The sequence below is a fragment of the Microtus pennsylvanicus genome, unplaced genomic scaffold, assembly GCF_037038515.1.
Source record: "Microtus pennsylvanicus isolate mMicPen1 unplaced genomic scaffold, mMicPen1.hap1 Scaffold_358, whole genome shotgun sequence".
Taxonomy (NCBI): domain Eukaryota; kingdom Metazoa; phylum Chordata; class Mammalia; order Rodentia; family Cricetidae; genus Microtus; species Microtus pennsylvanicus.
Window position 1 is genome coordinate 1 of NW_027460980.1, and position 14,952 is coordinate 14,952.

The window sequence follows — 14,952 nt, forward strand, 5'->3', positions numbered from 1 at the left end:
TCTGGTATCCAGGCTACCTTCAAACATATGGCAATTTTTCTGCCTTGGCCTCCCCATTGTTAGGATTATAGGTGTGAGGCACCATTCTTGGGTTGGCCCACTCTGAAACAAAGGGTTTCCTCCATAGCTTCCATGGCATCAGTACTGAGAGGGAAAGGAAAATTACTGGAGGGGAGCATGGGTAAGGAAGGATATAAAGCAGAAGGCAGCTTCCATGCCCTGTAGCTAATGAGTTAACCTCCTTGCCTCCCTTCTACCTACCTAAGGGCAGAGTTCACTTAAACGTAGATAGCTCTCTTCACAGAACTTTGAAATCTGTTTTACAAGTACAGAAGTTCTTTTCTCTTTAGGCCCATTTATGTGTTTGAGTGTGAATGCACATATATGTAGATATATTTGGAGGCCATTGGAAAACTCAGGTATTTTTTCTTGGGTTGTCTGTCTGTCTGTCTATCTCTGTCTATCTGAGTACTTTACTGGCCTAGAACATGCCAAGTAGGCTTAGCTGGCTGGCCATGAAGTCACAGGGATCCTCCTGTCTCCACTTCCCCATCACTAGGATTACAAATGCCCAGCACCATGCTTGGCTTTTAAATATAGATTCTGGGACTCAAACTCCAGTCCTCATGTTTGCAAAGCAGGCACTTTACCTGCCGGGTCCCAAGCCAGGTCATATGTGTCTTCTCTAATGTCTTTATTTTAAACCTTTATATCTTCGTGTTTGTGTTTGCTTAAAAAGGAATGTGAAGAAATTATGTGTTCAACTTACATAGTATCATTCACAGCAAGAAATGCAATGCAGCATTACTGTGTTGTTGTTTAGCCTGACGTGTTCCTCAGAGATACTGTCACATTGGGTGCAGCCAGGAATCCTACTTAAGTCATAGGAAAGAATTCAGGAGTTGTTATAAAGCAAAATTGAGTTTACTAAGAAAAAGATACTATAAAACCAATGTGTAGGTGTGGGCTTAAGAGAGTCATATTTCAGTACTTTAGCGTGCTCTCTCTCGCTCTCTCTCTCTCTCTCTGTCTGTCTGTCTCTCTCTCTCTCTTTCTCTGTCTCTGGTGTGATTTTGTGACTTTTGAAGTCTAAGTTTATTGCTATCTAAGTTTAAAAGGTTAAGTGCAAATATTTTGGTATACTTTTGGGGGAAAGTGCTGGGGATTTACCTTGGAGCCTTGCACATGCTAGGCGGCTGCTTTGCCAAATGAGCCACATCCCTAGCCCTGACTTTTTGTTTAAAGGATTTTTATCCAAAGGTGTCTTCTGAGGTAAGTGGTACGTATTTAAAGATAAGAAAGGACTTCGGATAAAAACAGAAGTCAAAAAAGTCAATGTAGCTCTTACTGTACAGTAAGAGGTAGGTCCAGGCATGGATTTTGATTATAAATGTGGTTCACAAACCACACTTGTAAGATTTTCTCAGAAAAATACAGTTCAAAGATGAGAAATGACTGGTGATAAAAATTAAACTTAATTTGGGGCCTAAGCATGGTCATTAGTTTATCTATCATCCATCTCTCTTTTTGTCCCTCCCCTGACCACAATATGTTTTTGAGACAGTGTCTCTTGTAGCCACCTGAATATTTACCCAAGGATGGTTTTGATTTCCTGATCCCTTGCCTCCACTTCCCTTGGAATTACAGGGATGTGTGACCATGTCTAACTCATTAGCTGATTTAACACTCTTATTTAAGAAATCTCAGGAGAGGCCATCTTCATAGTGGTTTTGCTAGTGCAGTCAAAATTCTTGACTCTCAGCCAGCAAGAAAGGCAAAGCAGACTGGGAGGTGGTGAGGCATCCTTTGCCTTTTTGTCTTCTTTCTTTGCTCTTTCTATCCTGCCTTTGTTTGCTTGTTTCAGTGCTGGGGATTCAATTTAGAGCTTTGGGTATGGCAGGCCAGCTGTTTACCTACGAGGTATTATACATCCTCAGTTCCCTTTTCTACTTTCGAGGCAGGATTTTGCTATGTTGCCCAGGCCAGTTTTACCCACAATCCTCCTGCCTCATATTCCAAGTTCTGGGTTTATAGGTGTGTGTCACTATGTCTGTCTATAGACACTTATAATATAGTTTCAAAAAACATAAAATTCTGTTATTTGTGTCAATTCCATTTCAGTTTTTATTTCCAGTTAGGAAGGTTAGTTACTTGAAGCTCGTTGATACATTGTCATAGTGAGCTTTCCATCACAGATCTGTAGTGAGTAATTCAGCCTGCCTATCCATAACTGTATTTGAACACTTCTCCCAGATTTACCCACCACGGAGGGACCACTAGGTCATCCAGCCTATGAATAGTATCACAAAGCACAGGTACAGTTAGCAGGGTGACTGTGTGTGTGTCCTTTTACCTCAGTGCACAGTTCTTGCCTTCCCATATCTTGGCCACCTTTTGCTAATTCCCACCATCCTGCTTGGTAGAAAGTCCTTTCTCAGTAACTATGCACGTTGGTCACATACCCTGTTAGTATTGATAACTCAGCACTGACCAGCCACTGTCATACTTTTAAGTTTCATTTGTCTGTTAGCAGCCACTTAGGTGTCCCTTTTTGTAAGTTCCTTATTCATATCTTTGGTCCCTTTTGCTGTGAATTTCTTGTGATGTCGTTAAGTGACATGCTCTTCTGTATTATAGATATCTAGTCCTTTTCCATTTGAAATGTTAGACTTTTTCATGATTTCATTCCTCCTAATTCTGTTCATGGTCTTCTGTATGTACAGAAATCCTTAATTTTGTTGAAGTCAAAAAATTTGTGTGTTTAAGAGTTTCTTGGAGGTTCTTCTGTTCTCTAGTGTCCTATACTTTAGAATGTTATCCCAACACTGGTTTTCAAACACTTGTACTTGTGGCTTTTTGAAGACTTACTTTTTCCTTTCTTTGTCTCCAATTGGGTTGGTGGTATTATCTTTTGGCTGCTCTTAATGGAGTTTTTAAAAAATGAAAGAAAATGGATTATAAACCTCCCCTTCTCTAAGCTCTTCCAGGATTGGGCCTTTGACCCTATTTTTCCTGTTTGAATCCTGTCTGCTCAGCTATAGCTGATCCAAAGCGGTGCTTGCCTCCCTAAGCTGAGCACTCACTCAGCCTTCCTCCAAGGAATTTGGAATTAGGGCCCGTCTTAGCTAGTTTCTTGAAGGAGTTGCAAATTAAGAGGTTTGGAATGACTGCCTTCTACTGTGGGCACAAAGAACTAGAGGAGTTATCTGAAGAAAGAGATTGAAGTTATGAGCAAAGAAACAAAGGGAAAAGCTGTAGTCCCATAGAGAGGAGAGAGTTGGAGCTGGAATGTGAAAGTAGCCGGCCTGGATCCTCCTGATGGCTTTCCAGATTCTGGTTCTGTTCTCTCCTGAGAATACATTACATTTCCTTTTGCATTAGATAGAGGTGGCTAGCCACTGTAACAGACAGACTCCAAAGTATATAATGGCCCTCACACAGTAAATGCTCGCTTCTCACTTACACAAACAGGACCAGGTGACTCTAAGTTAGCAGGGTGACAATTATTTAGGAACCAAGGTTGATGGAGGCTCTGCCATTTCCTACATATGACTGTCAAGTCTCCCTGGCCTTTAGCATCCATCCTACAGAAAGAAATGGTCATATAATTGAACCTATGGGAAGCTTTATTGACCAAGTTTCTTCAACTAGAACTCTGTCACATTTAACTCTACAGGAGGAGGAAATGTAGTTTAGCTACGGACCAAGAAGGACGAGGAAATGTGTTTAGTGAATAAGTTGAGATTACTACAACGTGTTTGTATCTGTATGATACTTCTATCTTTCTAATCAAATTTCAATTTTTCTTAAACATGTTTGAGATGCTTCTGTTATTTTAACTTCAATGCATAAGATGTTTTTGCCACATCCTTTTTAAAATAGAAGAGATAAAGCTGAGTAATTACTTTTCTCAGGAAAACTGGGCCGATTTCCACCTATGATGCATCACCACTCAGTGCCCTCAGACGGGCAGATGCCTGGAGCTCGTTTCCAGAGGTCCCACCTTGCAGAGGCCTTTGCAAAGGCCAAGGGAGCAGGCGGAGGTGCTGGAGGAGGGGGCGGTGGAAGAGGACTGATGGGCCAGATCATTCCAATCTACGGCTTTGGAATTTTTTTGTACATACTGTACATTCTGTTTAAGGTAAGTGGAATTATCTTAGACATATGCCAGTGAAAATTTAATGTCGTTATAATAAAAATCATCTCCAGTAAAACCCTATAAAGGTCACACAGCTCTTTCAAATTCATCATCTCTTTAAAAAAAAAAAAAACCTCATCTCTTTGAACAGTTAGGATAGCTATCATCTCAGTTTTACAGCTGAGAAATCTTAGCATAGATTTACAACTAAAATGTAAGGCCAGGGTTTAAACCTGGATCTTCTAGTTGATAATCCAATCAGCACTATAATTCAAAGGAAAAGAACAAAAAACTAGGCATTTTTGCAAGCTGATAGACCATAAAGATGCTCTAGGAAAAGGCTTGTTCATAGGATGAAAGCCAGGCTTCCAATAGCCACTGTAAGGTCCATTTAATGGTGCCAGGTTATAAGATACTGTCTAGTGTCATCTCTGTAATTCTCCCAACAAACTGTCGTATCTACATACGCAGCCCAATAGTTCCTGGTTCTGGATGTCCTACTGGGTCTTTTAAGGCAGACCCCCAATTTAGTTCTACCTTCAAGTAGGTTTTTATAGGCTACAGACTTGAGCTCTGTGAAGAGGTGTAGAATCTTTGTCTTAAGCTCATGCTTAGAGTAAAGTGAGGAGATTTTAGTTTCTTCTCATCCAGGAATTCTGCAGGCAGCCTGAGCTGAGCATGAGAATGTCCCCAGGGTGGTCCTTTACATCACCTGTCCTTCCATAAGCATGGGTACGCAGACAACGATAAGATTTTGTTTGTGCTTTGATTTTTGCTTTGACAATTTTTGCCTTCTTGTCTCTTTCAGTGGCTTTTAAAAAGACATTTCTCTAATGCTGATATTCGGTTTGATTTCTGACTTAATTTTTGTCTCCCAGCTTTTTTTTTTCTTTCCGTTTAACATGCGGTGTTCCGTGCCTTTGAGGCTCTGAGCTGCTGCTGATGTGCTGTACCTCCTTCATCCTCAGCTTTCGAAGGGGAAAACTGCGGAAGATCGGAACTGCTCCACTGCCCCACCTGGGAACGCCCATAGGAAGATCAGTAAGTGCTTCTTCCCACATATTCAGTTTTACTGAGTTGGAGTGGAGTACAGCCAGGCGGACAGACATTTCTCAAAAGTGTATGGATATTGGGTCTTAAAGGGCTAATGCTGCAAAGGGCACAAGGCTGCTAGATCTTTGGTATACATTAGCAAATTAACAGTCAACATTTGACTTAGTTACTTTTCACCTACAGTCTTCAGGATGTTTGTAGCAAATGTGTTTGTTTCTCAGAGGAAAGCCGAGGGAGAAACTGCATCACTGTTACAGTCCATAGTTAGCTCTTGACACTTTGGAATCTTGAAATGTGCTATCAGATAGTTCCCAACTGAGTAGTCTGTCCTTCTCTCTAAGAATTTATAGGTTAGAATGATTCCAGGAAATAGGATCTGTGGGCTAAAGCACTTGCTGCACAGGCAGGAACTGAGATGGAATCTCCAGCACCTGTGTACAAAGCCAGGCGCGGCTGTGCATGCCTGTGACTCCAACACAGGAGCCTTAGGTTTCCCTGGCCAGCCAGCCTAGCCAGCACAATGAGCTCCTGCTTTATTGTGACACCCTATTGCAAAGGAATAAGGGAGAGAGTGACAGAGGAGGACACTGTGTGCCATCTTGTACACCTGCACACTAACTTGCATGGGTCTCACTCACACAGATGCTTCACACACTGAATGCATACACAAAGCACAAAATTAGTAAAAAAAACCAAAACAAAATACACACTCTAATAATGAATAAAATAAAAAACAGACTGTTGAGACCGTCTTTTGTCAGAGACAGAAAGAAGTACATCAAATGGTAAAATGGACTCCCAAGACTGCTTTTCATAACAATGGCAATCGCGGTGAGTCAGCTTTATCTTTTAATTCAGAATAAAATTATTAACAATAACTTCAGCATCACATAGTGCAGTTTGCACCCACTTCACAGGAATTAACTGCCTTAAAAGACTTTTTAGAGTCGGGCATGCACTTAGGAGGCAGAGGCAGAAGCAGGTGGATCACTGTAAGTTTGAGGCCAGCCTGGTCTACAAGAGCTAGTTCCAGGACAGCCAGGGCTACACAGAGACCCTGTCTCAAAAAAAAAAAAAATAGGAAAGGAAAGAAAGAAAAGGCCTTTTAGATTCAGGCAGTGGTGGTGCACACCTTTAATCCTAGCACTCAAGAGACAGAGGCAGCTGGATCTGAGTTTGAAGCCAGGCTGCTCTATAGAGTAAGTTTGAAGCCAGCAGGTCTACACAGGAAAAGTGTGAAATAGAAGTCTAGGTGTTCATATGCTGAGGTACATTTAGTTTTCTTACTGCCTGAAAGTGTACTTCATGGTTTTGAGTATTTTTTTTTTTGCTGTTGTGCTGTTGCTCTGTGTGTGTGTGTGTGTGTGTGTGTGTGTGTGTGTGTGTGTGTATGTTGTATTGTCTACATTCTACTGACCCTGTCTGAGAAAACTGCAATTCTGGATACCCTAGCATGGTCTAATTTTTATTCTAGACAATTAGGGTCAGAAAACTTTGAGCAAGGAGGTCTCAACCATAATTCAGGATTTCCTACTGAAGAAATATAGCAATGAAACTATTAATTCCAAACCATAAATACAGGCAAACAGAGCTCACTTCAGAGTCCTGATCCTTTTTTCTAGTACTCTCTAGGCTTGGCACCTTACCCAGGCTCACTGTGTGGATCACAAGCTGTCATCCACCCTCTGCATTTATGCCGGGGCGACTTTGCAGGGTATGTTTTCAGTGTTAGATGTTTTCTTTAGTTGGCTCTGTTGAATTCTGTGTGGAAGAAGGAGCGATTTATTTATCATTCCCTAAGTGAGTATCCTGTTGATCCTCGTGGCCAGACCTCCAAGCCTTTTCTGTGCTGGTTGTTTTAGTTAGAGAAGCTCGTGTCTATTCTCCTGAGTCTCTGAAGAAGCCTAGATTATCACAGATCATCCCAGCTAGCTGTTTCTTGAAAGGGTTTAGGGAATGGGATATGATAGTTCTTAGATTGATGCTTGTTTTTCAGCCAATTATGAGCTTGTTCAACTGCAAGAAAAACTAAAAGAGACAGAAGAAGCCATGGAAAAATTAATCAATAGAGTGGGACCTAATGGTGAGAGGTAAGTTTTCTTTTTTGTTTGTTTACTTGCTCACTTTTGAGACAGGATTTCTTTGTGTTGCCTTGGCTGTCCTAGGACTAGACTAGGCTGGCCTCAAATTCACTGCCTTTACCTCCTGGGCGAAACAAATGGGGCAGTGTGATGGCTCCAGGTAAAGGTTCTCTTTTTCTTTGTTTGTTTTTGGTTTTTGAGACTGTGTTTCTCTGTGTAGCCCTGGCTGTCCTGAAACTCACTCAGCAGACCACGCTGGCCTCAAACTCAGAGATCCTCCTGCTTCTGCCTCCCAGGTTCTGTAATTAAAGATATGTGATTCCACATCCAAAACTTTTTTTTATTCTTTATGAGACAGGGTCTCACTATGTACTTTTGACTGTCCTGGAACTCGCTCTGTAGACCAGGCTGGCCTCAAACTCACAGAAATCTGTCTGATTCTGCCTTCCGAGTGCTGGGATTAAAGGCATGCGCCACCATACCTGGCTCAAGAGGTAAGTTTTCATCAAATAGGACTCATAATTTCATGAGTATCTTTTTGCTTTTGATGTATAGACATGTAAGTCTTACATGGTTTTGTCTTATGTAATTGTCAGGTTAGGTGTAATATATGTATTCTTTCTCAGTTGAAATCCAGTTTCATATTATTGAGAAACCTATTTTCAAGCATTAAATGTAGTATGAATTATTGTGAGAGTTTGAAATTTGTAAATCATGTAGGATCAAATAACCTAGTTTTAAGAAGTATCTTTCCCTAGCTGTCTAATGTAAAATATTAAGTAAAATCTGGTTATTGTATGTTATATTTTCTGAGACCAAATTGAAAAATGAAAAACCAACAAACAAGGGGCTGGAGAGATGATGCAGTAGTTAAGAGCACAGCTGCTCTTCCAGAGACCTGGGTTCAGTTCCCAGCACCCACATGGTGGCTCACACTGTCTGTAGCTCCAGTTCCAGGGGAGGGGATCCATTGCTCTCCTCTTGCCTCCCTGGACACTGCACACATGTAGTGCACAGACATATTTTCAGGCAAACACTTAGGAAGGAACATTCTGCTCTGCCACACTGGCCAAGGATCTGAAAAAGAAGGGCAAGAGGTTTATGAAAATGGGAACAACTTAAAAATGTGATACTGTGGATACTATGTACCAAGACAGAGAGTCTCAGCTGAACTTTCTAACAGGAAAGAAGGGAGAACTTCACGGTGGGCCATAACAATCTCATGCGGGATAGTGAACAGTCTCTCCCACAGTGGTCTACAGTTATGGAGTCTTTGATGCAAGGAACAGGCATTGACCTCTTATATTTGCCATCTTTCAAGTACTTCTCTGTGTCTCCTCCTCTGCTCCCCAACATCTAGTTTGCCCATCCCTGGTTGCATATTAGAAGAGTAAACAACTGAACGGTGGCATGCCTTTAATCCTAGCACTTGGGAGACGGAGGCAGGTGGGTCTCTGAGTTCAAGGCCAGCCAGGTCTACAAGTTCCAGGGCTAACAGTGAAATTCTGTCTCAAAAAAGAAAGAGAGAAGGAGAGAGAGAGAGAGAGAGAGAGAGAGAGAGAGAGAGAGAGAGAGAGAGAGAGAGAGAAAGAGGAGTAGGCATCCTCACACTGCAGCTTCATGGCCTGACATTTCCTTATATTATCTCCTGTGCTATTGAAATGCTATTCATGAGGATGAACACTGGAACATTGCCTGTCTATATCAGGAACTTTGACCTCTTCGCAGTTCAGAAAGTAGGCTTAAAACCTAAAATGTTTTCTGAAGTCACATATGTACATGACTGTACTTGTGTGTGTATATAAAGGTTCACTAAACTTGCTAAAGACTGTTCTGAGCTAACTGCTTTTGTAGACATTATCTAATGTACAAATGTATGTGACTTTCCTGTCTGGGTGGAGAACTACCCTGACTTTTATAGGCTCTTATGCACTTATTGACATCTGTGTTTCTTCTTTTGAGAACTGTACATTCAGTTCAGTAGGCTTTTTATTGTTTGTATGATTAGATTTTTTAATTTTCTGTTCTTTATCTATTCTATGATCTTAGTCCCCTGTCTGATGTGTAGCCAGTAGGATCCTGTACCGTTTCTGCAGGCATCCTTCACTCTGGTGATCGTTTCCTTTGCAGTGCAGTAGCTTTTTAATTTCACATAGTCCTATTTCAGTTCTTATGGAGTTTCCTGTGCTATTTGGATCCCTGAAATAAAAATCCTGTGCCTAGATCTTGAAGTGTTTCACCTGCTTTCCTCTAGCAAGCTAAGAGTTGCAGAACTTAGCATGACCTACCTAGTCCTGGGTGGGCCTCTGTTTTCATCCTCTCCTTTGATCCATTTGATTGGGTTCCTGTGCAGGGTGAGTTGTGCACCAGGTTTCCTTCTGTGCCTGTAGTTCTAGCAGTCGTGATTCTCAGAAGAACTGTGGATGCTCCAGTGTTTTCTGTTAGATGATATTGATGACATCTTGACTTCTGGGGCAAGGAAAGGATTTAAGACAAGGAGCACAAGCTTGCTTACAGCTCTAACCTTTTGTATGGTATCCATATACTGCATACTTTCCATAGTGTTCCTGACTGCAAGATGTTGTCCTGAAACTGAGAAATAGTACCTTCATATATCTATGTATGACTAGAGGCATGAAAAGGGTTTCTGATGTGGCTCATAAATTTTTGAGGCACCTTTCACCTCATGGGTATAGGTCTGTACATGTGCAGTGACCTCTATGTTATGTCTGATTTTAAACATAGTATCAAACTCAGAGACACAGTTAAGGAAGCAAGGTGAGATGTTCTTATTTCGCCTTTAGAATTAGCAAGGTTTCCTTCCAAGAGTAGAGTGTCTGGTCAGAAATGACTTATATTCTCGAAACATGGTGTAGCCTGAGAAAGCACTGGTTAGAAAGAGCCTACTCCTGAGTGCCCTGGCCTTGCCAACCTCCCTCACATGCTCTCTTGTACATGCCCCACCCTCCCCCCAACACACGTAACTACTCCTTCCCCCACCCCCCAAAACATCTTTGCATCTAGGACCTTGCAAATCTATTTTCCTTTGCTGAGGCATTGACCTCCACTCAGTTGGTTCAATCTAGGTCAAGCAACATTTAATGAACCAATCACGACAGACAGGAAGATGGAATAGGAAGACTGCCACTTGACCACTGTCAAAGGAAGGTAAAGGGATGAATGGCTGTACCCTAACCTATAGTGTGAGCAAAAGAGAGACTGTGCCCCCATAGGAAACCAACTAGGTAATAACGTGGAAGGAATGGAAAGATACAAAGATCCCTGAAGATTTATAGTACTTCTTGGGAGATTCTGGCATTATTAATTAATAAGATTAAACACGAAAGAAGATGAGGATTTTGAGATAATGAACATGAACTGAACTTTGAATATGGTTGAGATGCTGTTAGAATAGCCACATATAATATATAATAGCTATAGGACTATGTGCTATTGGGGATACGATCAAGGTCATGGTGAAAGATGAGATCACCAAATCTTTGAGACCATCATATTCTGGTGTTAGCCTTGGTCTTTCCTTTCTGCTTTGTTCTATCCATATTTAATTCTTAGATTTGGACTTGATGATTTCTTTGATTAAAAGTCAAGTGACATTATTTAACCACCTGTGACCTTATATTTTTCTAACATTTTGGAATCTGCCATAGATAACCTGTTATTCTGTTCTGCTTGTTCATGTAGCTTCTTGTGGGCCTTGGTTTTGAGGGACTGAATTTAGGGTTAATTTGAAATTTAGTGTGATGACAAGTCCCCAAGTAGAGATGCTGAGGAAATAACTAGACAACAGGGACATCTGGGTAAAAAGTAAAGACTAAAGATAGGGTTCGGATATCTTCTCTTTAGGTAATGACTTAATCTGTGATGCTGGATCATGACTGGCTTTAGTAAATGGAGAGAGTAGGCCAAGGTCAGAACTAAAATGCCTAGAGAAGTGGGAGGGATGCAGGTGTGCTCCTGTAAAGCAGGAAGTTTCGGAAGGATGCTCTATGGTAAGAATCGGAAAGAACAAACTGGAAGATAAAGACCCCTGGACTCAGGAGTAAAACAGTCACTGATGATTTCTGTAAGATTTGGTAAATGACAGAGTGAAGACCACATTTCAGAGGTAGAGGAAAACAAATGTGAGACCAGCCAGACCGATATGTAGGTGTGCTGTGAGTGCTGCCACAGCACTGACTGCCCTGCGGGGCTTCAAGGCAGGCTGAGATAGCAAGAATTCCATAAAACCGTTCTCTGTAGTAAATCCTGAAGAGGTGACATGTGTATCCTGGACTCTGTTTAATAGGCAGGCAGACATATGTTTTCAAAGTTAAAAGGATGTTTTAGTTTGTCATTTTATCTGTTGTACTTTAAAGGTTTCCATTTTCCATAAGTTAGGAACAGAGGCTCAGTTTTGTTTCATTTAGTGTCAGACTATTCCATGTACAGTTAGAGAAACGGTCTGTAAACCTGCTAGCCAGAGCTTTGTGAACGCAGGCAGGTTGTCCTATTCTACCCCTGAACTCTCCCACAAAATGGGTCGTTTTCATTAGAGGAAGTTGGAGAACAGAGCTGATTTTGTTTTCTTCCCAGTGAGGGGGGTGGAAGTGACACACCCTTTTCCTCAGTTACACGCTCAGAGTTTGAAGGAGAAGCCTGTTTTTCCTGTCAGGTGAGCTAGGAGAGGAGCCCAGTGTAGATCTCACTGAGCAGAAGAGAGGAATGGGCGCCTCCATAACTGGTGTGTGGTTTTCTCCTGCGGCTCTGACTTGGGTGCTTGGGGCTTTAAGGAGAGAATGAGCGGTTCTCTCAATTCCTCCACTAGATGAACTGGCTTTAAAACAGGTTTCTGTTTGCTGTCCAAGACCCTGCCTTTCTGTATGATGCAGCGTTTTCCTCTCCGGGGCCTTGTTTCCCTCAGGTCTGGTGCTGTTCTTGTAGGTATTTGCCCAGAACCACAGCTAAGTTGGCAGTCAGGTGCAGTTTTCTAAACTGTAGAAATTGAGTACTGTGGTAGGGTATTGGCTCATTGGTAGAGTGTTTGCTTATCGGAGTTCTAAAAGAAAGGGGAGGAGAAGGAGTGGGAAAGGAGAGATGGAAAAAGAAAAGGCATGAACTGTAATCACCATGTGTAAATTTCAGTTTGTGGATCTCAGGTTGTCAGTTTCTCTCTCTAAGAAAGCCTTTCGGATTCCAGTCCAGTGTTTTTCTGTGGTTGAGACTAATGGTCTAGAATATTTTTCTTTGACATCCTTGCTTCAGAGAAGTGTCTCATAGTAAAGGGAATAAGGTATGAGTTTGAGGGAAATTGAGAGTCTGGGGGCTCAGCCTTGTGAGATGTACGGCTGAGACCACTGGGGTCTTGTTTCCATCTCAGTAATCATGGACTCAAGCAGTCACTGAAGTGCTCTGGAGAGTACACTCCGTGTGTAAGATCACAACATGGAACTAACATCTCTGGCACCAACCATGACATTCCAGAGTCAATCCTAGAAAATCACCTGCTGTTAGACCTCCGCTGTGAGGATCCAAACAGATCATGGCGAAGTTTCCCTCATTGCTTAGGAGTGCTGACCACCAAATGGCTGGATTGTCTGTTTCTCAGCAGAGCACAGACTGTGACATCTGACCAAGAGAAACGATTACTGCATCAGCTCCGAGAAATCACGAGGGTCATGAAAGAAGGCAAGTTCATTGACACATCTACTCCAGAGAAGGAAGCTGAGGAAGCCCCTTACATGGAGGACTGGGAAGGTAAAAGGACCCCTTACTTCATTTTTAGCTGTCACCCAGAAAAGACTTCTTACCAGTTTCCTTAAAAATAGGCTGGTACTGAGGCATGACAAATCTCTGTTCTCACTTTATAATGTTTATCTTTTATAAATGTGCAGTTGGAAAGTTTGGCAAACATCTACAGTTGTAATCTCACTCAGAACAGTTTCATGGTGCTAGAAAGTCCTGCCCTCCTGCCTCTGGCAGCCCCTGAGCTGCTTTCCACCCCAATAATTGGGCTTTTCCTGTATCAATGGATTATAGTGCAGATGCGCTGTGGTGGGCGTCTTCTGTTTAGAGTAATGCTTTTGAGAGTCATGTGTGTTGTTGAGTCACACATTCTTTCTGAAGTTACTGGAGTGTTGTATAAATATACCACAGCTTGTTCATCCACTCACTAGCTGATTAACACCAGGCTCTTCTGGCTTTGGACTGTGGGGTCTGAGCTGCTGTGAGGTTTGCATGCAAGGCTGCTCATGGCTTCTTTTGGACATACTGTGCTTCTCTTTCAATATAGGACTGGGATGTCAGGGTTTATAGTCCGTATATGTTTAAATTTACAGACACTGTAAGCTAGCTTTAAAGTGGCTGTACATTTTCACCAGTAGCTTGTGAGTCAGTTATCCCATATCCTTGCTAATACAATGTCTCTGTAAATGTTAGCCATTCTGTGAGATTACAGTGGTATTGCAGTCATAAGTCAAATTTACATTTTCCCAGTGACTTATGATGTTGAACATTTTTTCATGTGCTTATTTCCAAACTGCATATCTTTGTTGAAGAGCTTGTTCTAATTATTATTTTTGATTATTGGTTTGAATGTGTTTTTCTTAAGTTGCAACATAATTTATTTACTGTCTTTTTTTGAGACAAAGTTTTGTGATACAGTAGCCCTGAGCCCTGGCTGGGCTATAGTCACTGTATAGCACCCAGGCTAGTTATTCATGAATGCATTATCCTTGTGCCTCAGCATCCCTAGTACTGGGATTATATATGTGCATCACCATTCCCAGCTCTAAGAGCTTTTATGTATCTTGGATGCAAGTACTTTACCAGTTAGGTATTTTACATGTATTTTCTCATAAACTGTAACTCACCTTTTTATTTCCTTAATAGCATCTTTCAAATAGAAACCTTAAATTTTTATGAAGTTATATTATTTTTCATTTTTCTTTTAACTCATATTTTTATATGTTCTGTTTAAGACATCTTTACCTTATTCAAAATGTTTTCCTCTAGAAATTATATGACTTTAATGCTTGCATTTAGGCTTATTTGAGAATCATTTTTTAATTAATATTTTTGAAATTAAAGTATAATTATATCATTTTCTCCCTTTCCTTTCCTCCCTCCAACCTCTCCCTTGAGTTTATCTTTATAGATGGTAGGCATCAGAACTTAAATTTGCTTTTTCTTTTTTTTTTTTTTTATTTTTTTTTAATTTTTTTTAATTTAATTTATTTATTTATTAAGGATTTCTGCCTCCTCCCCGCAACCGCCTCCCATTTCCCTCCCCCTCCCCCGATCAAGTCACCCTCCCTCATCTGCTCGAAGAGCAATCAATTTGCTTTTTCATATCTCAGTATTATATCATTCTCCTTTAATTTGATTTAGCACACTGGTTGAAAATCATTTGACTCTGTGTGTGTGTTTTCCTAGGTGTGAAACCTAGAGCTTTGCACGTGTGGGCACATGCTCTGCCACTGCGCTTCATTGCTAGTCCAATATCAAATGTCCGCCCTGAAAACATACATACATACAGGTAACATACAGATTGAGGAGGTTGTGTTTATATGTTTAGGAATGCACATCACATACATACATACACATGTCACAACAATTAAAGAAAAGAGCCCTGCGTTGGTTTTTTAGTTCTAGAATAATTATGATGTGTGTTAAAACCTATTT

General features: G+C 41.2%; 1 protein-coding gene across 1 annotated transcript; it reads left to right on the plus strand.

The window, feature by feature from the left end:
* Window positions 1-3,919: 3,919 nt before the first annotated feature.
* LOC142842261 (protein RIC-3-like) lies at window positions 3,920-13,026 on the plus strand (the record flags this gene model as incomplete). Its single annotated transcript, XM_075959104.1, has 4 exons — window positions 3,920-4,141; window positions 5,107-5,179; window positions 7,188-7,281; window positions 12,878-13,026. Coding segments are annotated over exons 1-4 (520 nt in total), but the record flags the coding sequence as incomplete, so codon positions are not given.
* Between the last annotated feature and the right edge of the window lie 1,926 nt (window positions 13,027-14,952).